The sequence below is a fragment of the Eublepharis macularius genome, chromosome 5, assembly GCF_028583425.1.
Source record: "Eublepharis macularius isolate TG4126 chromosome 5, MPM_Emac_v1.0, whole genome shotgun sequence".
Classification (NCBI taxonomy): Eukaryota; Metazoa; Chordata; class Lepidosauria; order Squamata; family Eublepharidae; genus Eublepharis; species Eublepharis macularius.
In genome coordinates, this window is record NC_072794.1 from 50,565,340 (window position 1) to 50,591,103 (window position 25,764).

Genomic DNA, 25,764 nt, shown 5'->3' on the forward strand with positions numbered 1-25,764 from the left:
GTCTTTTCCCATATGTTTCTGCCCAAGACTTAAGATCACAGGGAGAGTCACATCAGCTAAAGAAGCTTGTCTGGTGAGTACATGAGAGAGGGACTTTTTGGTGGCAGTCCCATGACAGCCACCCCAGGGAGATGTGCCTGGCCCCTTCATTGCCAATCTTCAGGAGGCAGCTGAAGATGTTTTTATTTAGGACTGCTTATAAATTAACTTTTCAAAAAATGTTTATTTGCAGTCCTAAACTGTGTTTTTAAACTTGGTTTTAAATAATTTTATAATGGTTATTTCACTTATATTGTAAGCTGCCTGAGTTCCTGCAAGGTAGAAAGACAGCTAATAAATGTTTTAAATAAATAAATAAAACACATTTTTACTGCGGGCAACCCTATAAGTATACTAACAACTTCTATCATCATATATTCTAACAGCCAAGTGTGACCCCATGCGCAGATACTTCAGTCCACTGATAGGAAAACAGATAGTTCTGCAAACTTTAGGGGTGTCCCCCCCCTTCCAAGTTTGCAGAAAAAATCTGAAAACAAAAATGGGGTGACTTTACAAAGGGTCCTCAAAACAAAAAACAGTTGACTATGCAAGCACAGAAAACTGTTCTCCAAATGTATGCAGGCACTCAAGGAAGAGGAGAGCAGAAGAGGAAGACATGCACTCACCAGGCCAGTGACATGGACAAAGAGGAAGAAGCCACAGTGGCTCTCAGCCTCTGCCACTGCCCCTTCCCCCATTTCTAGGTTGGCAAGGCAGGAAGCCTCTGTAGCTCCCATCCCCATCCATCAGAATGGCCCCACAGGATCAGAGCCATACAGATAGCCATACACCCATACAGTGGCAGGGAATAACAACATTCGATTTATATATCACCCTTCAGGACAACTTAATGCCCACTCAGAGTGGTTTACAAAGTATGCCATTATTATCCCCACAACAAAACACCCTGTGAGGTGGGTGGGGCTGAGAGAGCTCCAGAGAACCGTGACTAGTAGCCCAAGGTCTCCCAGCTGGCTTCAAGTGGAGGAGTGGGGAATCAAACCCAGCTCTCCAGATCAGAGTCCTGTGCTCTTAACCACTACACCAAACTGGCTGGAAGAAAAAACAGCCACTTCCGGAAGCATAGGACCTGTCCCGACCACCTGCAGCTTCAAAAGCTGGAGGTGGGGGATAGGCAGAGCAGCAGTGGAGGGGGGGGGGTACGCAAAGCAGTGAGGATGGGGGTGGGATAAAGGAGGAGGAAGGAGAGGTGGGAGAATGGGATGCTCCTTCCCCACCAGTTCTTTGTGGTTCCCTGCTTGATTATTAGAATAGACAAGTGTGGCCCCATCTGCAGATACTTACACCTGCAGATCAGGGCCATACAGATATTAAACAGATAGTTCTGCAGACTTGGGAGCGCCCCCCCCCCCCACACACCAGGTTTGCAAACAAATCTGAAAAAATAATGAAAGCACATGGGGAGGTTGAAATCCCCTCCAAATAAGACCCCCCCTCCAAGAAAACATACCTCCTTCTCCATCAGTGAAGCTACAGGCAGGTGAGTCACTGTCACACCTGGCAGGACTCCCTGCCTTAGCACCTCACTGCTGGAGACAGTTAAGGATGCCAGTCTAGGGACATTGGGCTGAGGCGCTCTTGTTCCCCCGCACCTTATCCAATGCCTAAACAGCTTCAGGGGAGGGTTTCTCCACCTGCTGTTCTGTGGGCATGATCAGGATTGGGCCCTCGCAACATTTTAAAATCACTTGAAAATGGTAGAAGCGTCTTTGAGGCAGTCACAAGGACACTGTCGCATCTAGTTTGGCACCGTGTGTTTTGACATTTCATACTTTGACTGAAGGGATTTGGATGTTGATTAAGAAATCTTCTTCCTGATTCCTCAGAATGAAAAACAAAAGAGCATTTTTTCCATTTGCTCCAGTTCAGAGCGACTTCCTCTTCACTGTGTTGTTTCTCATACAGAGTCACTTGTATGCCCAGCCTAAATCCATTCACTCTGTGCTGTTAAAGTTCAGTGCTGTTAAGGTGCCGAGCATTCTGGCCTGATTCAGCAAATGCATTTGTGATGTTTTGCTGGAGCAGAACCAGAGTCTTAGAACCTTGCAAGACTGAAGAAAAACAAAGAAGAAAGAGCATTTTGAAGAAAGAGGTCAAAGCCAGGATTTTCTCCATCATTCCACATGGCAAATTCATTGGGCATTTCTTTCTTAGATTTCTATCCTTTTTCTTTACCAAAATTCTCAAAGTGGTTTAAAAATATAAAATATATTAATGCAACATGTCAAAATAGTACATATGTGTTATTCCTTCCATTGCTTTATTCCAGTCCCTGGATTTAAGTCTTTGCTATCTTATTCCAGTCCCAGATCCTACGTAGTTTCCTCCCCAGGACTGTACCTGGGGAAAGACTGGGATGAAGGGCTGCCAAGTGGCCTGGAGATAGGCTTGCCAGTTGTGGGAGAATTTGGGGGGGGGCAGGAACAATCTCTTTGATGTTGCACCAATGTGGTTAAACCATAGAGTTTTGGATGAATCCTGCAGTGTTGTACTGATGCCACTTTTGGTTTCGCAATAGAAATCACATTGTGTGACTCAGCACAACACAGAAGATTGCGCCCCCAGCCTGTGAAGGGGCAGTGAGGAATAGAGTCATGGACCAGGAGGTCTCCCTGCCTCTCCCCAGAACTGGAGAAAAATGTCTTGTCCCTTCAATAGAGGCTTAGTGGGATGTTATTTATCTTCATACCATGAAAAGCATCAACTGTACATTCCCATACATTAAACCTCTATTAAAGGGATAGGACATTTTTCTCTTGACCTTTTGGCAACCCTAACTGGGAATGGGCTCAGGCTCATGCAAAAGCTGGATTGGCCATTAAACAGGGAATGTACCAATGGACTGATGGACATCCCCCCTACCAAGACCATTCCTACCCTGGGGCCAGCTCATGCAAAGTGGGTGGGAGCTAGGGTTGCCGGGCCCCCTTAACCTCCCAGCAGGGGTGGGCGACCTGGCACTTACCGTGGCGACCTGGCACTTACTGCGCACAAGTGCTCCCAGAAGGTGCAATTATGTCACTTCCGGAAGTGACATCATCACAACCATGGGAAGTTAGCATGCTGCACACTGGCCCAGGAGGTTTCTTGTCTCCCAGGTTGGGGCCCTGGAGCCTTTCCCCCCACCAGCCAGGTGAGTGGCAGTGGGGGGCAGAAGCTGGGAACAGGGGATCCCTTGCCCTCACCGGGGAACCTAGCAGCTCTAGTAGGAGCCACCAGCACTGTGTGAGGTAGAAGCTGCTGCTGACACAAGTAGTGGCCCCTGCCTTGCAGAAGCTAGTACCCCCTTCACAAGGTGGATGGGTGTGAAGTGGGCAGAAGCTAGGGTTGCCAGTCCACTGCTGGAGATAGGGATCCCCCACTCCCACCCTTCACCCCCGCCCCTGCTTACCTGGCTGGAGGGGGAAAGTGATTCCTGGGACGCGCTCCTGGGTGGAGTGGTGTGTTCTCGTGCTTGCAGTGGGCCAATTTGGGTCCCCAACAGGGTCCCCTAACTTGGCCCATTGTGAAGCACAGGAACTCTCCAGGGCCCTCTCAGCAGTGCTCCTGCGCTCTGCAGTGAGCTGAATCGAGCTTGTTTGGGGTCAAAATCAGCCTGCTGCAAAGCGCAGGAGCACTCCAGGGCCCGTCATGCCACCCTGGCAGCACTCCCCTGCTCTGCAATGGGCTGATTTTGGCCACAAATGGGCCCAATTCAGCCCTCTGCAGAGCTCCGGAGCGCTGCTGGGAGGGCCCTGGAGAGCTCCTGCATTTCATAGCAGGCCAGTGGGCCCAATGTAGCATCAAACAGTATCATGCACCCTGGGAGCGCATGCGCACGAAGAAGGTAATAGAAGTAACTGCCAGAGCTCTTGCCTCCCACCTGGAGGATGAGGGGACCTGACAACCCTAGCAGAAGCCACTGCAGCCATGAGCACCAGTAGCCCTGCCCTGCCCTGCCCAATGTAGGCAGGGGCTATGTCAAGCCTGCTCCTTCTCCCCTTCCTTTGTCAGGAGTGGGGTTCAGAAAAGAGCTTCCCATAGTTTCCACGATGCCCAAGGCTCCAGAAGCTCCCAGGTAGGGTTATCAGGCATTGCCTGGCAACTGGTAGGAGGGGGGGGCAGCATCCCAAGAGAAAAATTTAAAAAGAAAAATAAGACCTCATCCACTTACAGGAAGTTCTTATCATAAGAGTTCTGGTGATTCCTCGAGCTACCCAGAAACTATGGTGAGAACTTCTGGCTTCACCATAGAGCATTTCCTAGAGCTACCCTTTGTTACTTCTGGAAGGTTCTAGGAATTGTCAGAACTCTATAGTAAGAACTTTCTATAAGTCAACGAGGTGTTATTTTTCTTTTTAATTTTTCTTTCTTGCAAATCTAGGTGCAGGGGATCCCCCACCCACACTGCATGCTTGTTAGCCCTACTCCTGTTAAAGACTCCAAGAGACTGATGGTTGTTGTGGGTTTTCCGGGCTGTATTGCCGTGGTCTTGGCATTGTAGTTCCTGACGTTTCGCCAGCAGCTGTGGCTGGCATCTTCAGAGGTGTAGCACCAAAAGACAGAGATCTCTCAGAGATCTCTGTCTTTTGGTGCTACACCTGTGAAGATGCCAGCCACAGCTGCTGGCAAAACGTCAGGAACTACAATGCCAAGACCACGGCAATACAGCCCGGAAAACCCACAACAACCATCGTTCTCCAGCCGTGAAAGCCTTCGACAATACTCCAAGAGACTCTCCAACAAGACTCTTCAACAACAAGCTTGTGTTCACGTTCCTGTAGAGCCAACAGATCAGGAAACCCCTGAATGGACCTGTCTACCTCCTGCACATCCAGAGTCTCTCCCAGGAAGGAAGGAAGAATGGGGATGGCCAAAGGTGGGTCCTGGACCAGGTGGAAATGTGCACACTTGGCAGCTCATGGCCTCCAACACTCTAGTCTCTCCCTGGAAGAAGATACACAGTTCGCTCTATCCTTGCACGACCTGTCCCTGGCCACAAGAAAGGATGGGGCTCTCTGTTATCTATATAATCCTACCTTTGCTGTTTCAACATCTCCTTTCAACCAGCTTATGCTTGAGCCTACAGAGTAGCTGATTCCTAAGCTTTTGTTTTCTAGGGTCAGCTGGCTGGTCTGCCTGCCTCTTGTGGTGATCTCTAATCTCCAGCTTCAGCTTCTGCTCCTGTCTTGACCCTTTGATCTTGCCCTGCGTGTTTCTTGCCTACTTGCTTTTCTAGAACTTCGCTGACAATTTACCAGAACAGTATAATTCCCCAATTTTTCTTTTGGGTGTTATGTGTTATATATCTTCTTGCTTATAGAGGTTCACTATTTAATACCATTATAAGATACTCAGCAAAATGAAGATGATTTTTAAAACTAATGGAAATGTTAAAAGTATCCTGTGACCAGGATGGATTAAACAACAATGCAACATGTATCAGTGCAGAATTAAAAGACCGTGGCGTATACATATTGAGCAAACTAATTGTGTTTCTCCATATCAACACAAAACACACTAATGGCTTACCTTCTGTCGCTTTCTAAGTATCCAGTTTTTCCACAGCAGAAGTCTGACTTGTCTGAGGAAGATCATTCTTCTTATGCATTGGCAGCATCCCAGACTTGGAAAAAAGAAAATCTTCTGCTGTTATCTTCTCACAGACAGCTGAGCTCTGAAAAGAAACAAACTTATAACTAGATATTCCTTATGGGCTTGAACAAAAGGTCAGCTGAACCTGAAGGTCTGTTGTATGATGCAGGCTGGTTGTACATTGGTTGTATGGCAAGATGCTATTAAACGATATAATTTGTCCCTTTTGGGCATTTGTGCATTGTGCTAAGACTAGTAGCATTAATATCAAATGTTCTGTTGCTGCGTCCTCTCAGCAAGGATTCTCCGTTTCACATACTGTGAGTGCAGCGGTGTTAGAGTGGGCAAAAGAGCACCCACACAGGAGTTTCTTGCTGAGACTCAAGACGGATTACAAAATATAGAAAACAAGTCAATCGGATAGCATCAGATATCCAATAACAGTGCAGTAATATTAGGATTACTGAACTGGAAAATAACGTAGAAAAAAGAATTATCTGAGGCATGACACTATAAGGTGAAAAGCAGGTTACAAAGGTAGAAGATAATGCAGTGAGAGCATGATGATACGTACAATAAACATTGCAACAGGCTATAATCCTATCAATATGTCTAATATCAACATGGCCCCATTCTCAGCACTTAAATCAGTATACTGGGTCCATGAGTAGACCAGACAGATCTTTCTACAAATCTGAGAAAAGCCCCACGTTTGTTGTTTGTTTAAAAAAAATCATGGGTGTGTGTGTTAAAAAACCTTTTAAAACAATAGAAGCATCACCTGTCGTTTTAAAGAAACAAATGCCCTCTGAGACCTCGATGGCTTTAGCGAGGCAATGATAACAGTATTGCCAGCCTTCAATTGTTGCTTTCAGTTGGTAAAAGGGAGGGGGCTGGGCCTTTCCAGGGCTGCTGGGCCTTTGAGGAAGGACTTACTGGGTCCAGGCCCAGAAGCAGCCACCAGGTGACTTGCTACCATGTCTTCCATAACTCACCCAGGCCTTGCTGATTGCTACTGTTCAACAGCAGCCACCATATGAAAGCCAGCGTTGTGTAGTGGCTAGAGCCTCCACCTAGGATCTGGAAGTTTCATGTTCAAATCACCACTCTGTCATGGAAGCTAATAGGGTTACCTTGCACCAGTCACAGATTCTCAGTCACGTGGTTATTGTGAGGATAAAATGAAGGAGAGGAGAACAATGTGAGCTGCTATGTGCTTCCATTGTGGAGAAAGGTGGAGTCTAAATGATTAATATAGCTGAAGACAGGGCAGATAAAAGGTAGGTGGGTGAGGGGAACACAGGGTGCCAGGAAGAGGGAAAGTATGGGGAAGGAATACCAGAGAAAGTGAGGAGCCCCCCACAAGTCCTTGTGGGGCACTGTGTAACTGGGCCTGTCTGAAATTGCACAACTTGGCCAGAGTTTTCCCGGGGAGAGGCTACCAGGAGAAAGGGAGGAGGGAGAACTGAAGACAGAGGGCAGATAAAAATACGTTGGCTGTGGGTTGAAAGGATAGAGGATCCACCGAAAGATGAGAGGCTGTGGAGGCTGCCAAGGAAAGGAAAGAGGAAATAGTGTGAGAAGGAGGTACAGAAGAAAATGAGATGTCCCCACATGTCTTGTCAGGTCCTCCACTTGTTACTGTATAAAAAGCGATCTCCTGAGCTATTCATTTATACTACAGTTCTGTGACTATTCTCCATTAGCCATTATTTTCCCTGCTATATCACCAGAGTGTTTTTGAGGGATTAAAAAAAATCATTTTAGCATTGTAGTTTTATAGGGCTATATAACAATCACCAATGATTTTTAAAAAGCCCTCTGGTGATGCAGGAAAGAAAATGGCAGCTACGAGGGGCTGGTGGAAAGAAAATGGTGTTATGTTGGTGGGACCTTTAAAGATGTGTGCCTTCTTGTCCTGATGAAGTGCTAACATGCTTGGATTGCTTTCTTTCAGAAAAGATAGTAACAGACCAGATCTGAGAAAAACCATGCCAAGGACAGAGAAAACATGGACTGTTGATGATTAAAGAATATGGTACGGATGCTCCCCAAAACACCACACCAGTTTTGAATAGGGCTGCCAGGTCCAGGTTGGGAAATTCCTGGAGATTTTGGGAGTGGGTCCTGGAGAGGTGGGGTTTGGGGAGGGGAATTGCCTCAGAATGGTGTAATGCCATAGAGTCCACCCTCCAAAGCAGCCATTTTCTGCAGGGGAATCTTAGTTTTGAAGCAAAAGTGGAGAAGAAGTTCATGAGGCTGTTTCAGATCATGCTTCATTCTAGAGAGCATAATGACTTTCTTGCTATATCAGGACTAAAAGTCCATCTAGTCCAATATTCTGTTTTGAATTCTAAATCTAGAGGAGTTAGCTGTGTTAGTCTGTAGTAGCAGAATAGTAAAGAGTCCAATAGCACCTTTAAGACTAACCAACTTTATAGTAGCATAAGCTTTCGAGAACCACAGCTCTCTTTATGCATCTGATGAAGAGAGTTGCAGTTCTTGAAAGCTTACGCTACTGTAAAGTTGGTTAATCTTAAAGGTGCTACTAGACTCTTTACTGTTTTGAATTCTGAAGTCAGTCAGACAGCCCAGGGCTGCTTCCATGTGTGTAGCTGTCATTACAGCTTTCCCTGTGCTTTTCTTGCCTCAGCCCAGCCATTTCTTCCTCCTCTAGTGGAAGGCATTACCAACCAACCAACCAAGAATTCCTAGATCAGTATACCATTGTAACATTATAAAAATCTATTGCAACAATATACTAGTTCTGATGTCTCATTTTTAAAAGTCTCTACCCCATATAATTGCAAAGTTATAAGGGGAAATGTGCAGCAAGCACCATCCCCCTTATAACTTTGACAGAGAATGACATAGACTTGATTTTATACACAATAAAAACTGGAAACAAGTACATTGTTTCTGATAAATTGTTAAACTGTTTTAACATTATAGCAATCTCGCAGTTCTTGACTTTTTTTAAAAAAAAGCCTGCTGGTGTGTGCTGGAAGTGGCCACAGGGGGTGAAGCAAGGAAATTGTACCGTGTGGAAAGGACCTGCAAAAGTGCACACCTTCCTGTCCACATAACACCCAAGGGAACATTGTCTGCTGGCTTTCCAAAAAGAACTTGCTAATCCAGGTTTTAGAAAGATCTCTGCAAAACAAGGAAAAGCATGGAATAGAAGATGACATCTTATGGATGCTTCCCAAAACAATTCTGCTGTAAGGAAGCCAAAGCAAATCACCTGTATGGAAACAGCCCTGGCCACTGACAAGTGGGGCAGGAAGATGCAGGTCTTCCTCTGTTACTCGTTCCCAGCATTTGGTATTCTAGGGTGTACTGTCCTTTTATGTGTTATCATCGTTTATCACTGTTAGTAGACTGATCTTCACATAATTCTCTATTCCCTCCCCCCAAACCATCTAAGAGCCAATTTAAACAGGAGACTGGCAAGGCAAAAGAATTCATATGAGACTTTGCTCTCACATAGCTTCTCATTTAAATGAGACTACTACCTGTGTAAAAGAGAGCTATGTGCTAAGTCAGTGCATCAGAGATTTGTCACCTGGGAGGTGTAGCACTGGCATGCTAATTAAGCACAGTGTTTAAACAAGAAGCCGTGCAAGCACAAAATCCCATGGATGAACTCTTTTACCACACTAGCTTCGCATTTAAATCAGACCTTAGACGGTCACCGTCACCAAATTGGCTAGTAGGGAATTTTGTAAGGGAATTACTGTGTGACAAAATACTTTGAAAGACCTGACTCTACTGCAAAATGTTTCCATTGGTCGGGGTGGGGGGGAGTCAGGAGGGTCAGGGGGACATACAATGCCCCTTGTAACACTTCCTGTTGCTTCCCACCTTGCATATGTTCTCTATTTATTGTGTGGCTCTTGACTACACTTACCACTATACAGCCACTTACTTTAAGTAGCTGCAGAAATCTACTCTGGGTACTTATTTTTGCAGGTTGTCAGGATGGCATTTAACCTGTAGCAGGGCTCGGAGGATGCCAGGCACTTGGCTGGCAAAAATTGGTGCCTGTGAATTAACTTTGTTGCAACGCTCAGTGGTTTTTTATTTTCTTGTCTCCATTAATGATTGCCAAAGTGCTACTTTTTAAAAAGCACTAATGATTATTTTTGGCAGTCAACTAACAAATAAGACAGATAATCATCCTTCGGTAAGGAGTGCCTCTCCCTGACTTAATCTTGAAAGAAGTGGATATCAGATCCTACATCCCGTGGCAGAAACTTCACAGCAACGTTACATTATATTTTTACTGAGTTGTCCACTTACTTTAAAGACAACAAAGAGTTTTGCATCATCCTAAAGACTAATACATTTGCAGCGGATAAACTGATACTACTGTAAACCTGTCATTAGAAGATCACAAGACTCTTTCTTGATGTTGCTGCAAAAGATTAAGGGCCAAGGGAGATGCACCAGTGGCAAATCGCACATGTACATAGATATGATTCAGACTGACACTGAGGGCAGGGGAGAGGGAACTTAACCCTTCAATGCTTTTCCAGTTTTGTTCATTTTAAAGGAGGGGGGAGCAGGTTTTTAAAGGATAAACAGGTCCTTTAAGCAGGTTTTTATAATACTAACAACAGCACCAAGGTTGAAGGGTTAAATAATATTTCCTCCGTTTTTGTCTTCAGCCTGAATCGAGGCATCTACATCTGTGTGCAAGTTAACTTCTACAGACAGATTTCTGTTTAAGCTCAAACTACACTGCTGTTCCCCATTTTGATCTCATCATTGTCGCTGTCAATGCAAAGGCATTTGGAGTGGCAATGAAGCTTCCACACAGGGTTTTGCCCTGTGCTTTCCCCTGACACTTGCCACCCCTGCCACTTCTCTTCTGGCACCAGCTGGCTTTCCCCCATTTTTAAAGCTAGTAACAGGAATATCACTATAGCACTGAGGGAACTATCAGTAAACTAAAAAAAAAATAGGAAGAGAAATGCCTACTTGGATGGGGAAGATGGCTGGCACAAGGAGAAATGGCAGAGAGGGATGTGGGCAAAGAGGTGTGAAATAAGCACTCTCTCATACACATTCTCCCCAAACTCACTTTGGGTACAGCCTTTCAGGAAGATTGTTGCAAAGCAGCCATGTGAAACACTGCGGTATTGCTGGATGACCACACAAACATGTTGCATAAAAGTGCACAAAAGAATTTCTGCACGGGAGGGGGACACAGAGGCAAACCTCCCTGTCAAAGCAGCCCCCTTGAAATGATCACTTGCTTCATTACTACATTTAGTGCAGGGGATGCTCCCAAGACTTTTCCATGCAGCTTATAGAAGTAATGGCTCTCCAGATTGTGAGGAATCCATTCATCTGCCCTCATCTGCTAGGACATGGCATTTTCCTAACACAGAGAAAGTTTTGTTACCAGGAACGTTGCATCCCTTTTTCCATCAAGCTCATCTGTTGCTAAGATAAAATGTGGCTATAAGAACAGTATCTGTGAATAGTACCCTTGCCATCATTAGAAACACATGTTTTTTCAAAGCTTTAAAGTTTTAATCATCATGCATTGTGCTACATACAATCATAGTTTGTTAATGCAACAAGTTGGCACTGTCAGTCTTTCGATGAAATCCTAAACTCACTTTATAAAAAGCCAAATTAAAAACCCAACAAGACTTTCTTCTGACTAAACATGCAGAGTATGAGTATCCATGAGATACAACCCACATGACATATATTTGACAATGTAGTTTATAGGTTCAACTAGCCCTGGGGAGACTGTGTTTAAATGCCCACCAGGCCAAGAAACTGTAGGCCTGTGTCTGTCACTTTCTCTCTACCGCATCTACCTCACAAGGCTCTTGGGAGGATAAAGTGGAGGGGGGGGGGAAATGCCTCCTTGAACCCATACAGTTCTATTGGGTAGATGGGAAATGGCTTATGTGCAGAGCTGGCACTTTTCGACCTTCAACAACAGCTTGATATGAAACCATTGTTTATTCTGATTATGGGAAAAAAATTTCCCCTGCTTCTTTCCTGCATGGAGAGCTGTAGTTGAGGACCCATCTCCAGAGGCTATTTGAAGAGCCACAGCCTGACTGCTGTCCAAAGGGAAAGCATCGACTGAGCACCAATCCCCAGAGAAAATCTTCATACAGTAGAAAAAGAAGCCAAGTAATCATAAAATATTTATGACATTAAGTACTTGAAAGCTCATTTGAGGTTGTACAGATCTGGAAAGTTGGATTTAAGATTTTTCCTGTTAGCCTGTAACTCATAGCTTTTGTTCTTTTAAGGACAATGATATTCAAGGCACAGGAAATGCAAGAAATAATCAGACTCCGCTATTCTTGTATTGGCACAAATACTTGTCTAGTAAGTGTGGCTAAAAATGTAGACTTGCAAGAGAAGAAAGAGCCTCGATTTACAATGTCCCTCTCAAAATGTAAATGCTGTCACAGAGACTTCTTATAATTGAAAAAAAGAACAAAACTTAAAACAGGTCTCATACAGAATAGAAATAAAAGTATGATGACAATAGTGAGAGATCTATACATAAGCATCCATAACTGCAATACTGATTTCTGTTCTTGAATTTACTTTGCTTTTTTTTAAAAAAACATTTAATAGATTTGCATGCCAATTATCTGTCTTGTAATAGGAAATGATGGACAATTACTCCAAAGCAGTAAAGTGTAAGGATAGCTGGGTGCAAATAAGGTTGCCTTTAATAGCTGAGTAGAAGAAATTTTAGTGGGTGAAGCTTTCTTCATTCCTGCATGACAGGTGTATTTGTTTCAATTTCCTCTTCTAGACCTCTATTAAAGGTACAAGAGCCCCACATTTACCTTTTTATCAACATTCATAAGGTTCAGCAGCACACATGATTCTACCAAGTCATCCACAATAGCGTGAGGTGATGGTGAAGCTGCTACTGGAGGCTATCCCACCAGCGTCTCCCATAACACAATCTCCCTATGTAATTCACGAACAATTAGCTTTTATCACCATGAGATTACCTTTCAAAGAAATAATGAATGATTGGGGTTTGGTGGCCTCTATTCATCTATCTGACTTTTTACCTCTGAGCTTTTCCTCAGAAGAAAGGAGGACTCTTAGGCCCCTTTCACATTTGCCTTGGATCTCAGTGAGGAAGGTAGACAATAAATACTATTACGAATAATAATAATTTCTGTTTTAACCCAGTTCTTATTTCTTGCTGCCCCAACTTCATATAAAGCGACGTGGGAGCGGTGATTTCAAACAGTATTTATATCAATTTATGAGCTGTGCCTTTCTGTGGTCAGTTCAAACAATGCTGCTTTTATGGCATGAGAAGTGGTAACCCACCCCCCACCCCGTCCCCTGGGCCTCCAGAGTATTTGGTTTTTTAAAAAAATCAGCACAAAAATATCACTATAGCGCTACAGTATTGTAATGATAGGTGTAGCAGGTTCTCTGAATTCCCAGCTTTCATTTTTTTAAAAAGCAAGTCTCTTGCAGATGCATAAGGAAAAAGGCATAGCTCCAAAATGGAAGGGGCTAAGACGCATGCTTTTTTAAAAAAATGAAAGCTCAGAATTCAGAGAATGAGCTACACCTATTGTTACAATGCTATAGTGCTAATCTATATACATTTTTAAAAAGAACATGTTGGAATTGGGTGGAAAATAAAAAGGTGATGTTGATAGAAGTACTAGGGACATTCCAAACAGTACTCTGCAGTGAACGTGAAACACATTGAAAACTTGAAAATGGGAAAAATGGTTTTCAAAAACACCTGGCTCAACCCTGCATTGCAAACAGGATAAGCAGCTTTTATCTGAAAATTTTTTAAAAATCCACTAGCAACCAGCAGCCATAACAGTTTAAAAAGGCTGCGTGAAACAGGCCTTAAAACAGCTGATGTAAAAGATATTCTCTCCCATCCCCTCCACCAGGGACAAGGTGAACCAAAACTAGGGATCCCTGCATTGCACCAAAAGGACTGAAAGCATTTGAAGACAGCTAATCTATACCAATTAAAATATCATTTAATAACACATACAAGGATACAATTAGACAATGCGCCTTCTCTGCTAACACTGTGGCCACATCTAACTTGCGGATTAGATTTAAAAAAAAAAGATCTTTCCTAATTAAATTGTAAATCCCGCTTGGGAGATGATTGGCTTGTTGGTGTTATCATCTATGTAGGCTGAGACTGACCTACTTGTATTCTGAGTTAAGTGTGTAGGATTTTAAATCTCAGCAGGGCATAGACTTTTTAAAATTAATGTAAAGATAAACAAAAATAATGGGAAGCTGGAATTAGAATTCAGGATCTTGGATATTTCTACCACAGTAAGTATCATTATGTTATAAGGATATTAAGTTTGGAAGCTAGCAATGCATTCCATCTGAATAAATCTTACCACTTCCCAAAGTTCTCACACGTTACTGTGACCAGAAACTGCGCTCAGGGTAAGATTATGCATATAGGAACAGGCTTACTTAAGGAATGTAACATTGCTATAGTAGTTTATCTATTTAAAAAACAGCTAGCAAAAAGTCCACCAACCATGTGTGCAGAGGGAAACAGTGGGTGTAAGGAAAAATGACACTGCACGTCAGGGGGAAGTAGTGCAGAAAGACTTCTTGATGAACTTTCAAGCGCACATCTCATTTGGCATATGAAGAATGCATATTATCGGCAGCAGATCAACTAAAAGGTAGTAGCAGAGCAAAATATGTATCACTATAAGCTCCTACCACTTCATGAGACAGCTGTAGAATAATCCTCTCAAAATCTATGCACAAAAGCCATGTGTTCAGTAGGAAGCATTGATCTCTCAACCTTCTCAAAAAATGATCTGTATTGTATCATTTTCCTCAGAAAAACTGGAAACCTTTCTCCAGCATACCAAAGAAGCCTTCTTTCAACTTGGGAAAGAGCTACTCAAGCTGCAGAAAAGTTTTCAACTCGCTGAATGAAGTAGGAGGGTCCACATTAATGTGCTATTTGGTTTCTAGCATTCCACAATGTTTTATGCTTTGCATATGCAAAAAGACAAGAGCTAGACCTATTTTCAGTCAAGAAGTCATCTGGAATGGTAAAAAAAGATAAAGGTAGTCCCCTGTGCAAGCACCAAGTCATTACTGACCCATGCGGGGGACGTCGCATCACGATGTTTTCTTGGCAGACTTTTTGTTATGGGGTGGTTTGCCATTGCCTTCCCCAGTCATCTACACTTTACCCCCAGGAAACTGGGTACTCATTTTACTGACCTTGGAAGGATGGGAGGCTGAGTCAACCTTGATATGAATAGACTTGGAATAGCAAATTAGTTTCCTAATGAAAGAACAGTAGGATGGGGCCATGAGTCATAGAACTGGAATGCTTACATCACCAGTTGAGGTGGAAGTTTCTGGGAAGAAATGATATATTTCATTCATAATGAGAAGCTCAGAAAATGGAAGTGTCTACAAATGTACTAATTTAGACAACTGCTGGATGCTCTAGGAATCCTTGGCAAATCTGTTTCAGTCCTAAATCTGTAACGAGAACTTGCATCATGAGACACTTCAGAAAATTTGGATGTGATCGCAAAGCACACCATGCACTCAGCCGCAATACAAATCTATTCATAAAGGTGGTAGGCCATAGATAGCATTTGCAGACTAATTCTCCTTTGTTGTGACATCTGGGATCTTGGTGCAGTTTATAGAGAATGGTGTATTTGAGAAACTCATAATGTAATAAACATGTTTATAAACCTGAACTTTAAAGATAAAGATCAGAATTGTGAATGACTTCCATGCACTCAGGTGGTCTATAGACTTCTGACAGCATGCTCTGCCGTGTCAGAATGCAAGCCATGTCTGAATCTGCTTCACTCAAAAAATTGTGATATGGTTTATAGATCTATTGTTTCAATTGGATGCATAGAAGTTCTTGGAACTTGTTCCTTAAATAAATTGCAGTCCATTCCTAAGAGTTACAGCCTTTTAAGTCCGCTGAAGACACTCTGCATAGAAGGGCATGACTCTACTAAGGATAACAGTGGCAAGGGGGGTAAGGTCTATATGAACAGATCACACACATGAATATGAGGTATAAGAAATCACAGTATATCACACTTGTTCTTTCACATTATGCTTCTAAAATTTACTCCTCGCAATATCCATTTAGAATACTGTACACATCTTCTAACTCTATAAAATACTGCAAATTTATTTGTATACACATATTTAATATAAATTTCAATACTTGATGAAGTTAGCATTCACATATATCCAGCATGGCATTTACCAGATTACGGGAACCAGATTTCTTGGACTTGGGAATTAAACACACACACACACACACACACACCAACAACAACAACGATCATGTCAGTTAAGTAAAAAACTACGCGTTAAAACTTACCTCATTTGTTTCAAGATTGCCATCAAAGGCATGGCACTGCTCTGAGAAATGAAATGATGTCAGAACAGAAGTCCAGCATTACTGTAGAGGAATGCATCTCAGGAACAGTGAGCGCTTACAAAATAATACAGCTCAGTTGTAAGGAGATTGCTTTAATCCTCAACTAGATGTGGAGCAGCTCTATTTTCACCATTTAAATATCACTGCACTAAAAGCTCTGTATAATGATTGAGAAAAATTTTGTATCTCTTGAAAATCTGAAGAAATGTGTTTGAACCAAAACGATTCAGGCCTGTAGCTTCTAGAGGTCTCTATAAAACATAGTGTCATCATGAGTAATTAGGTCAGCAAGTTATGGAAGCCAGTACTGCACCAAAGCCTCAGAGGCCCTTGATGAGTTAAGTGTAAGTACACAGAACATAATTACATGCAAATCTGACAGCTATGGCTTATCAAGCCAGCAGGACTTCTCACAGGATATTAATGCAAATTGGAACCATGCGCCCTTGCAGACAGCAGGCTTGTGGCAACATTAAAATTGCAGGTCAATTATGATAACATCTTTGTTTCTTTGAGAGGTAGATTTACTCCTATTGCTGCAGCAAAAGCATGAACAACCTAAAGCCTTGTTACAAGCAGAAACCATGGAGGCTGGTTAGTCAATCTAAAATCAATCTGATTTTAGAGGATGAGACAGACAAGGTTTATAAAAAGAACAGAGGATGACAAAAGAATCTATATATGCAGTAACAAGACAGAACATGCATGAGGGCAAGCAAAGGGCAAATACTGCGCTTCAGAACCTCTTTCAGTAACCTCTCCCTGCCCCCCTTCTTTTAGGCTGAAAACAGGGGCAGGCCAGCAGGGTCTCTCTCTTAGATAAGGTCTGCTGTTCATTTTCTTCTTTAACCCCACCCGCTTTTTGCACTCGGCAATACAGAGAGATTGTAGATGCGCAGCTGAACTATTAGTCAGTGAGAGGAGAACAAACTTTTCTTAGATGCAAGAACACCATTTGGACTAAAACTGATTTAAATGTAAATAAGGCTGAAATGGGTCTGAGTCTATGAAAGGACTCATCCCGTGTTGCAACCATAACTTTCCTCTACTTAATCAGAATGTGAGTAGTTTTAGTCCACTCCTTACTTATATGGTGGCACTGTAGAACACCCCCCAATTTGTAATGAAACGACTTTCTAAAATGCAGGATATAAACTAGTACAAAATATTCCATGATACTTCAGAGATACACAAGTTATTTCTCGTGGTGATATAATACTGGCATAACAAACTTCATTTTGATTCACTACACAATAAATAGCCTTTCATCTAAATTAAGATGAATCTCAATGGGAAAATCTTTGATGAAAAGCGTTAGTATTACCTGTCATTATGATCGAAAGTATGTCAATTACCCACATATGACAGTTGTATAAGTATATAGGGCAGTAAGAGGTGGAGCCACTTGGCATCCTCCTTTGATCACAACTGAGTCGACCCCCCCATATGCTTTTGCCACTGCCTTAAGAATGTACAAAGTGTACATGTCCATCCCTATGAGAGTGCTGTCATTTAACATTTTTGATTACAGGAATGGCAACTGTAAGTGTACAGTTTGTGTATAAGGCACAGTGAACATATGAAGAGGGTAGATCCAGTGTGCTCATTCTTGCTCTCTTGTACATGTGTACATCTTGGACACAGGGCTCATATAATGGCAAACAGCAGGATGATCATATGGGGACATCACTTGGAAGTCATAGAAAAGCTTAAGTTCAGCTGTAGTATAATTTCAGTATACCAAATTCACCAACATTATTTTGAGTAAATCCTGAAAACAAATTAAATTCATACAATCCTTGGCAATTTAATTTGAATACGGAAATATTAGCAAAGTTTGATTTATTAGGTATAGGACACTTAATCTTGATTATGATCAGAGTTCAAAAATTATATATAATGGACAGAAATTAGATACTAACACATTTGTGGTACAATGAATAGTTCTCATATAAACAAATTAACACGAAAACCTGCTTTCTTATTCATAGAGGGTGGCACTCAGTTTTGAACTCTGATTTTTAAATTCTGTGCAAACCCATAAATGCTTCCTAACAACCAGATTCAGTTGGATCTTCCTCTCAACCCCTGAAGTGATAAGTATTAAGAATATGGCCCGATTTCCATATGCAGTGGGATGAGGTGACAGAGTACTGAGGTGGTAGAATGTGCGACTTTGGACTGTAGGAAAGATATTACATTTTTACAAGTTTTCCTACACTATTAATTTAGTGCAAGTAGAACACACATAGCACATTGAAGGGTTAGTCCAGGCCCTCCCATGTAACATGGTGATTACTTTGCAGGAACATCTAACATGGGAGGGGGACCAAAAATGTGAGATTTCCAACCTGCAGTTTGAAAAAGAACAGCCTATTCCAGCTCTCATTGATGCAACACTGGCACCTGTATCACTGCAATTATTCAATAAGCATAATCAAGGTTATCTTAATAGCCCCTTCCTGACATAGGAGGCCTCATTCTATTAGTTTGCAAGAGAAAACTTCAGCCTTTTCCATCTAATCACTTTAATGGTGCCAAAATTAGGTTTCCTTGTCCAAGGTTTGCATTCACACAATTGTTTCAGTGCATTAAGTCCATCTGGATAATTAAAAATGGACCTCTATTTGTTTGCTATGGCTTCAGCAAATATATACAGATTTTCTGCATATATCAAAACAGAGCAGAAATTTTAAGCAGCAAGAAGTTTCAACATTCCTATGGAATGATGTGGTTGGCTTTATACCCAACTTACTTATTTTGACATTCCCCACCCTTGACTTTGAATTAATAATATCTAAAAGCATTTGTTTAAAAAAGTTTTCCATTATCCTCTATTCTCCTTTAAAAATTCCTCATAATGTTAATACCTTTTTCAATGTGCAAAACCCCCCTTTTGTACAGAATAATTTTCAGTAAACACAAGTATATTAATACATACCATATTATATTAACACGTAAGAGGTTCTATATTCAATAAGGGCACTATAGAATACATGGACTCAGTGAAATGTTAACACATTAATGTATATATATTTTAAAGCAAACAGTACATATAAAACAATACAAAGTGGAAAACCAGATGATGTTCTTACTAATTGCTGCGTTTTTGAATACCTATTTTATCAAACCTCTGATCTACAATCTTCACCTCATTTGCGCCAAGCAATAAAAGAATCTATTTGCAGAGAGGGCAGGAAATGCTAGCTTATTAGTAAGTAGGGATGGCGGTGCCACTTCTGTAAGTTTTTGTCTTCCTTCCTGAAGGGCACCTGGACCAGCTAGATTTCTGTGCATTTAACCCACTTGATAACTGGACATGTAAAGCTCAGTAATACATATTTTCTGTACAAGCAACATTCAAGTGACAACATAAAACATCAACAGATGAACATGTAGTTATATAATATATACATACATGATACACAAAGGCCATGTTGGCCAATACATAATCTATTAGGGGCAAAAATTCTGAATTGCACTGACTAGGGAAAACTGAATATGGACATTTAGAGCAATGCTTCAAGCTTTGGTTTATCCTTAAATTAAGTAACTATTTCATACGCTGAAGTCTAATCAAATCATTTATACTCAAGAACTTGCTCTTTTAATTGCTATGCCAAAGCATAATTAATTGGCTTCCAAACACAGAAGGGAAATTCCGTACATGGAACTAGGTAACAGAGCTTTTCGGCTGCATCTTCAACTAGCTGCATCTGTACTGGGAATGTATTTAAATATATTTGAGAAAAACCTAATGAATTAAAAAAAACTCACTTCATTATTTTTCACAGCTTTTTTTACATCCCATATTTTAAAAATTCTGTACATATGTATATAAAATTAAGTTCAATATGGCACAAAGGTGAAATCTTCTAGGAATAGTCCTCCTTGACAAGACCACAAAGCTGTAGAACTTTTCCAGAAAGTTTTAGTTGCCCTATACAAAGTGAGCTTCCCTCTGTTCCAGTTCTTGCATCCGCTTTGGCCTTAATCTCTGATAGGTGGGCTTCAAGTCTGTAGGGGAAACAGCTTCTGAACTGATTTTTTGTTGCTTTACATGCTGGCTTGAGGAGCCCAAAGTACCCTGAGCAAGCACAGGGTTGATTGCTAGCTTTGGAGTCTCATCTTTGACAACTGCTGTACAGAGTTTAGGTGCAGAACTCTCATCATTTTGTCTGGCCTTACTGTTGGCTGGTGGTTTATAGAATGTCCCTGGTGGTGGTTGCAAAGTTCTTGGCGTTCTGAAAGCAGCAAGAGGATTAGAGTCTGGGGTATGCCCTTCTGCAGTTGTTCTTGTAGCCCTGACAGGTATTGTATATGGCTTATTGGGAAGTATGGCATTCACTGAATTGTTAACAACACTGCTAGATGATGGTAAGGCACATGTGTTTACTACATCCTGTGTTCGATTTTCCTGGGGCAGGTTGGTCACAATCATTGCTGTCCTTGCAGTCATATCATATTGTTTATATTGCTTGTCCCATGTCTTTTTCAGAGTCTGAGAGTCATAACAAGAAAACCTACAGCCAGCATTAACAGCTGGAAGCAACTGTGTCTCAGAAACCTCTTCAATAACAGGGCTTTTGCCAAGCTTTTCTATACTTAGCCCTGCATTTCGGGAATTTTTCTCATTCAAAATACAGGGAGGAAGTGTTTGACCTAGAGGTAAACTGACAGGGCGAACAACTGGCTTTGTCCTCTGAGAACGTAACTGAACTTTGGCTATCTGACGATTAGGTCTTACTAAGTGACTGGTTTTAACACCATCCTCAGCGGCAGAGAGAGAAGGTTCATTGTCTTGACTTGAAACTTGAATCCCATCGTTGCCTAGGAAGAAACAGACTGGTTTGACTCTTAGCTTTACATCAGAAAGTATTACTTTTGAACAATAGAAAACAATTTATCCAATAAGTAACATACAAAAGTATGTTTTAGATAACCACACCTTCAGCAGGGCAGCCAGGAGATTTCATTTAAGGCAGTTCTTTACTATTGTGTGAATAAGATGCCATATTGTACATGCAGAAACTTTCTACAACTGAAATGTTAAGGACCACTTTTAATTTATCTGTCTTGCAGTCAAGTTCATTGTCCTGCTTTAAAGCAACCTTGCAAGAGAATGCTTACTCAACTGCTTTCTATTCTGGAAGCATATTCTGTCCACTTGGTTCCATTTATCATAATACATCCTTCTTCCTCTTCGACATACTGCAGGAAGGGAGGAACTTTCCTACAGACTTCCTGTAATAGACTTACTGAACTCTACCCCAAATGTTTCCATTGTAACCCCTTGCACAGACGTAGAAACAAGCAGCTTCTTTAGTTTAAACTAAAAAGAAGCATTTTGGAAATTTCTAAACCGTGTTGGTCTTGTTTTTCCTTCTTATTTTGATCATGATCCTAGGGACACATATAAGGAAACCAGGGTTTAATGGTCAGTCTGAGATCATAGTTTAAGAATGGCTGCTGTAGAGGGTTGTTATTACTTTTGCATATGTAATAAGCAGATCAATCCAAGATGTGAGACGGTGCGCACTCATCTGGTTCCTCTCAACAACAGAAACCACATACTTTCAGATAGATTCAGCTCAGCTCAATTCTAATTGTCACTAGCCTAAAGACCAATTGGGAACTTGCAGAATTGGCTCAAATGGTATAGTTTGGCTGTTTCTTTTGGGAAAGGATGGCATAAGTAGGCATTTTACAGACTTAAAAGGCTAAAAGAACACAAATCTTTTTAACCAGCCGGTATAAAATATATGGCTTGAGGCAGCAGCTTTGCAGCTGTTATTACTACTTTCTATATCAGCCTCATTTACATAATGGGTTGCAAAACCTGACTGTTAAACACTCAGGATTAATTCTGTTTTTAGAGCTAACATAATGTAAGCAGGAAAAGTAGGAATTTTAACAAATATTTATCAATACATGCTTAAACAAGCTTTTGAGTAACATAGTTCTCAAAGACAACCAATTACCAGATATACATGTATGAATAAAATTAACTAGAGATTTTTGTCACTTGAGATAAATCACGGGACATTGTTTCACTAAAATACAGGACTTACTGATGCTTGCCATGAGTTAAAAAAATTCAACCTTGTAAGAAATCTCTTTCTTATTTTGCATTCCAATACACAGCAATTGGTAAGCTACCAAGATCAACTAGGGTTGCCAGCCCCCAGGTGGCTGCTTCCGGGCGTGAACATTATGGCATTATACCCTGCTGAAGTCACTGCCCTCCCCAGGCTCTCCCAAATCTCCAGGAATTGCCCAGTCCAGTTTTGACAACCTTAAATTCAACTGCCTATGTTCTTGTAATTAACAATACTGACCTGATTCTTTTTTAGTTGCACTGTGATTTTCCAGAACTGAGACAGTGGATGGTTCTGAAGGAGAGTTTCTCCTTCCAAGACTGTGTTTAGTTCCAACTTGTGAACGCCAGTCTAGAAAAGCAGTGTAAGTAGTTATGCACAGTAAAATGTGCATTCCAGGCATGAAGCATTTTTAAACAATACAAACACTCAAATAACATTCAAAATCAACACATGATAAAAAATTTTGTGACATATCTCAATCCTACATTGCTGAGAAGGTTTAACTTAGTACTATGATGATTAGACACACAATTCATTTGTGAGTGGATCAAATTTTGGTTGATTTCTGAGCCTTTCTGATGGTTTTGGTAAATGATTCCCACACCTTAAACAACCATTTGCATTTGTGAGATCAGTCTGAAGGTATTTTAATAATGGTCTATGGTTTCCATAGGAAATGTCAATAATTATTCCCTTAAAGAAACTGTGCCATGCAGTGAACGTTAGAGGCAAATTTATTCTTGTTCGTACATCCATCTTTTGTAATGTATTAAACATACACAAACACTAACCTGTTAATGCATTAGAAATATGCTGCTTGTCTTTACTACTATCTGGTTCTTCAAATAACACAACAGTTTCTGAATCTTTACTCTCATTTTGGGCTAACTGGATGTTCTGTCAATAAAAGCCAGAGAAGAAAAGGAAACTAAGGTGAGAAAAGTTTTCCAGAACAAGGTAATACAATAAAAGTTTTGTTATTCAGCACTCACAGGGAGTGGGGGTTGCCGGTTTATCAAAGGTACTGGATAGTTAAGCTTATTACTCTGCCCTTGACCCCTATCCAGAGGAAACCACAGCAACCAAACCTCACTCTATGGTGATAAGCCTTACACCCAATGCAACCTTTCCCCCTACCCCAAGCAACAGAGCTGCCCTATACATTAGGCAGTCAAGGAGTGTTCTCTAGCAGAGCCGGTTCTCAACAGTCTGGGGCAGGATGAGGGGAAAGGAGGAACTCAAGGATGTTATCAGCTGGCACTGCCAGTGCCAGAACATCAGGAACAGCCAAAGCATTGAGCTGGCTGGCTGGAGAGGCAGGCATGCGTGCACCCAAAGACACACAAGTATGCAGAGAGGAGCCTGCCTTTTGGGTGATGCTCATTAACTAAGCTTTTTGGATAATCAAGTGCCAGGTAACAAAGCATCCTTGTATAAATATAATGCAATCAGTAAAAACTGTAGTTCCACGACAGGCACTCACTTCCTTCAGAGCAATACAGGATGCAGTTTTCCTTTGCTGCGTCGGTTCTCGATCTTCTGATAAGAGAATACTTTTAGCATAAGTAACATTTTCTTCGGACTGAGATGCATCTGATAAAGGCTGCAGCAGAATGTCAAAGATCTTCTCATAATAAGTTATAAGAAGCTCCACTACCCGAGCTTGATATGGATAGTCCACAAGTGAAGAGAGAGAGACTGTAGCATCTGTCTGACGTGGCCTGATAAGAGTTGGGCCAAATATAATGCCAAGGTTGCTGGCAGACATTTTATTTTCATCAGACTGTTCTGTAACCCTATATAAAAGAACAGCACAATAATGAACTTTAAATTTCCCGCCCACCATCCTACTTCAAATATACTACTAGCTACAAACGAACACAAATCAAGTCTATGTATCAATTTCAAAATGCTGAAAATAGAAGGCCAAATTGCTGAAAATGGGAGGCCAAACTAAGTTGAGGTTTTCACCAGCACCAATTAGGAACACTACAAATATGCACAGATATTTAAAAATATGTTTAAGCACTTTATTTCTGAACATGTGTTGGTTGACTTAAGGTTAACTTACCTGTTTAGATGGCCTATAAGGAACTGGAGACTGTTATAGTTTGATGGAGGTAGAAGTTTGAGTAGATCTTTGATTTTAAGAATTATTCTATTCAGTTCAATACATACTGGTTGCCCTTTTTTTGATCTGGGACTCATCTGTTTCATATCCAGATCCTCATTAATACTTTGACTCTCTTTTGCAAGTCCAATGAATTCATTATAAAGCCGAAACAAAATCAAAGGTTCAGGGAGCTGAGGGAAAATATCAGAAATTATTTCAATCTGCACTTTTTGCTAATTTCTACTTCCTTCCTTCCTATTACAAGCTCTGTCTAGTCTAGTTCCTTTGTTCTTCTAGACTTGTAAGCTTCTCTTGCTGAACTCATACAATCTTTGGACAATACACTGCAGTATTTGTTAAGTTACAGAACACCACATGTTACGTAACTGAGAACTCTTCATACTGTATACAAATGATAGATTTATATACATACACAGAGGACAGAAACAGGAATCTTACTGGTACTGATACTCATTCGTATGATGCCAAATCTGGTGTAAAAATTTAATTTCTTCTTTAAAACAAATAGAAAGCTTTGATCATTCAATTAAAAGGACAATGTTTATATTTTGTATGTTTTATTTAAAACCTTTTTTCCCCATGTTGTCACCATCAGAAAAGTGTTCTTGTCTTTAGGGTCCAACTGTTTCCCTCTATGTAGAAACTTGCTGTTCTAATATTCCACTACTATTGTTTTGGATGGGTAACTTGATTTTCCCTTTCTTCAAATGGCCAAGGAAGTGGGGAAGTCAGCGCCCTCGGTCTCATAGTGTTTCCACTGATGGAAGAATTTCTGTCAGCCAAGAATGACTTCATTCCCAAGCTCAAAATGCTCCCCAAATGCTGTTCCTGGGGAGAACAACATTTTGGAGGCATTCTCAGCTCGAGGATTGTTTCACTTTGCTGAAAGAAATCCTTCTATCAGCAGAAAAGCTCTGTGCAATCTAGATCAGGTTTTTTTAAATCTCTGCACAATCAAAGTGGGGACCTGCCATCTATACAGACAATATTTTAAAGATCAATTCAAATTAGCAATATATTAATAAAAATAAATGTAGATTAGTAAAAAAAATAGGTTTTTAAATGTCTATTAAATGCTGGTTGAAATTTATAAGCCCAATCCTATTTCTAAGGAGTATAGGCAAAATTACTGAGCGGTGTGTTCAGTCGTATTTCATTTATTAAAACCAGAATTCTGGATATGAAGCTGGAAAACTGACAATCCTGCTCCCCTTCTACATTCCAACTAGACATTACAATGGTCAAATTGCTTTGTTCTCCATACCCATATGCTTCCTTGCACCTTGAGTCTCAGTGAGAAAGGTGGACTGTAAAATAAATAAAAAAAGATTTTGTGGGTAGTTGAGTATAAAACTGATAGAGAGCCCAGGTGGTGTTGCTATTAGAGCATCAGACTAGAATCTGGAAGATCTAGGTTCAAATCTGCACTCTGCCAT

General features: G+C 41.2%; 2 protein-coding genes across 2 annotated transcripts in view; both read right to left on the reverse strand.

Moving 5' to 3' along the window:
- Nucleotides 1-5,640, reverse strand: part of ABCA4 (ATP binding cassette subfamily A member 4) — a 165,086-nt gene extending 159,446 nt beyond the window's left edge. The window contains exon 1 of the mRNA XM_054979825.1: nucleotides 5,575-5,640. Within this exon, the coding sequence (XP_054835800.1) occupies nucleotides 5,575-5,640 (66 nt within the window). The remainder of the gene's footprint in view (nucleotides 1-5,574) is intronic.
- Nucleotides 5,641-17,880: 12,240 nt separating this feature from the next.
- Nucleotides 17,881-25,764, reverse strand: part of ARHGAP29 (Rho GTPase activating protein 29) — a 98,845-nt gene continuing 90,961 nt past the window's right edge. The window contains exons 20-24 of the mRNA XM_054979727.1: nucleotides 24,266-24,498; nucleotides 23,678-23,990; nucleotides 22,986-23,091; nucleotides 22,432-22,542; nucleotides 17,881-20,923 (exon numbers count right to left, since the gene is read on the reverse strand). Of these exons, the coding sequence (XP_054835702.1) occupies nucleotides 20,034-20,923; nucleotides 22,432-22,542; nucleotides 22,986-23,091; nucleotides 23,678-23,990; nucleotides 24,266-24,498 (1,653 nt within the window). The 3' untranslated portion in view covers nucleotides 17,881-20,033. The remainder of the gene's footprint in view (nucleotides 20,924-22,431; nucleotides 22,543-22,985; nucleotides 23,092-23,677; nucleotides 23,991-24,265; nucleotides 24,499-25,764) is intronic.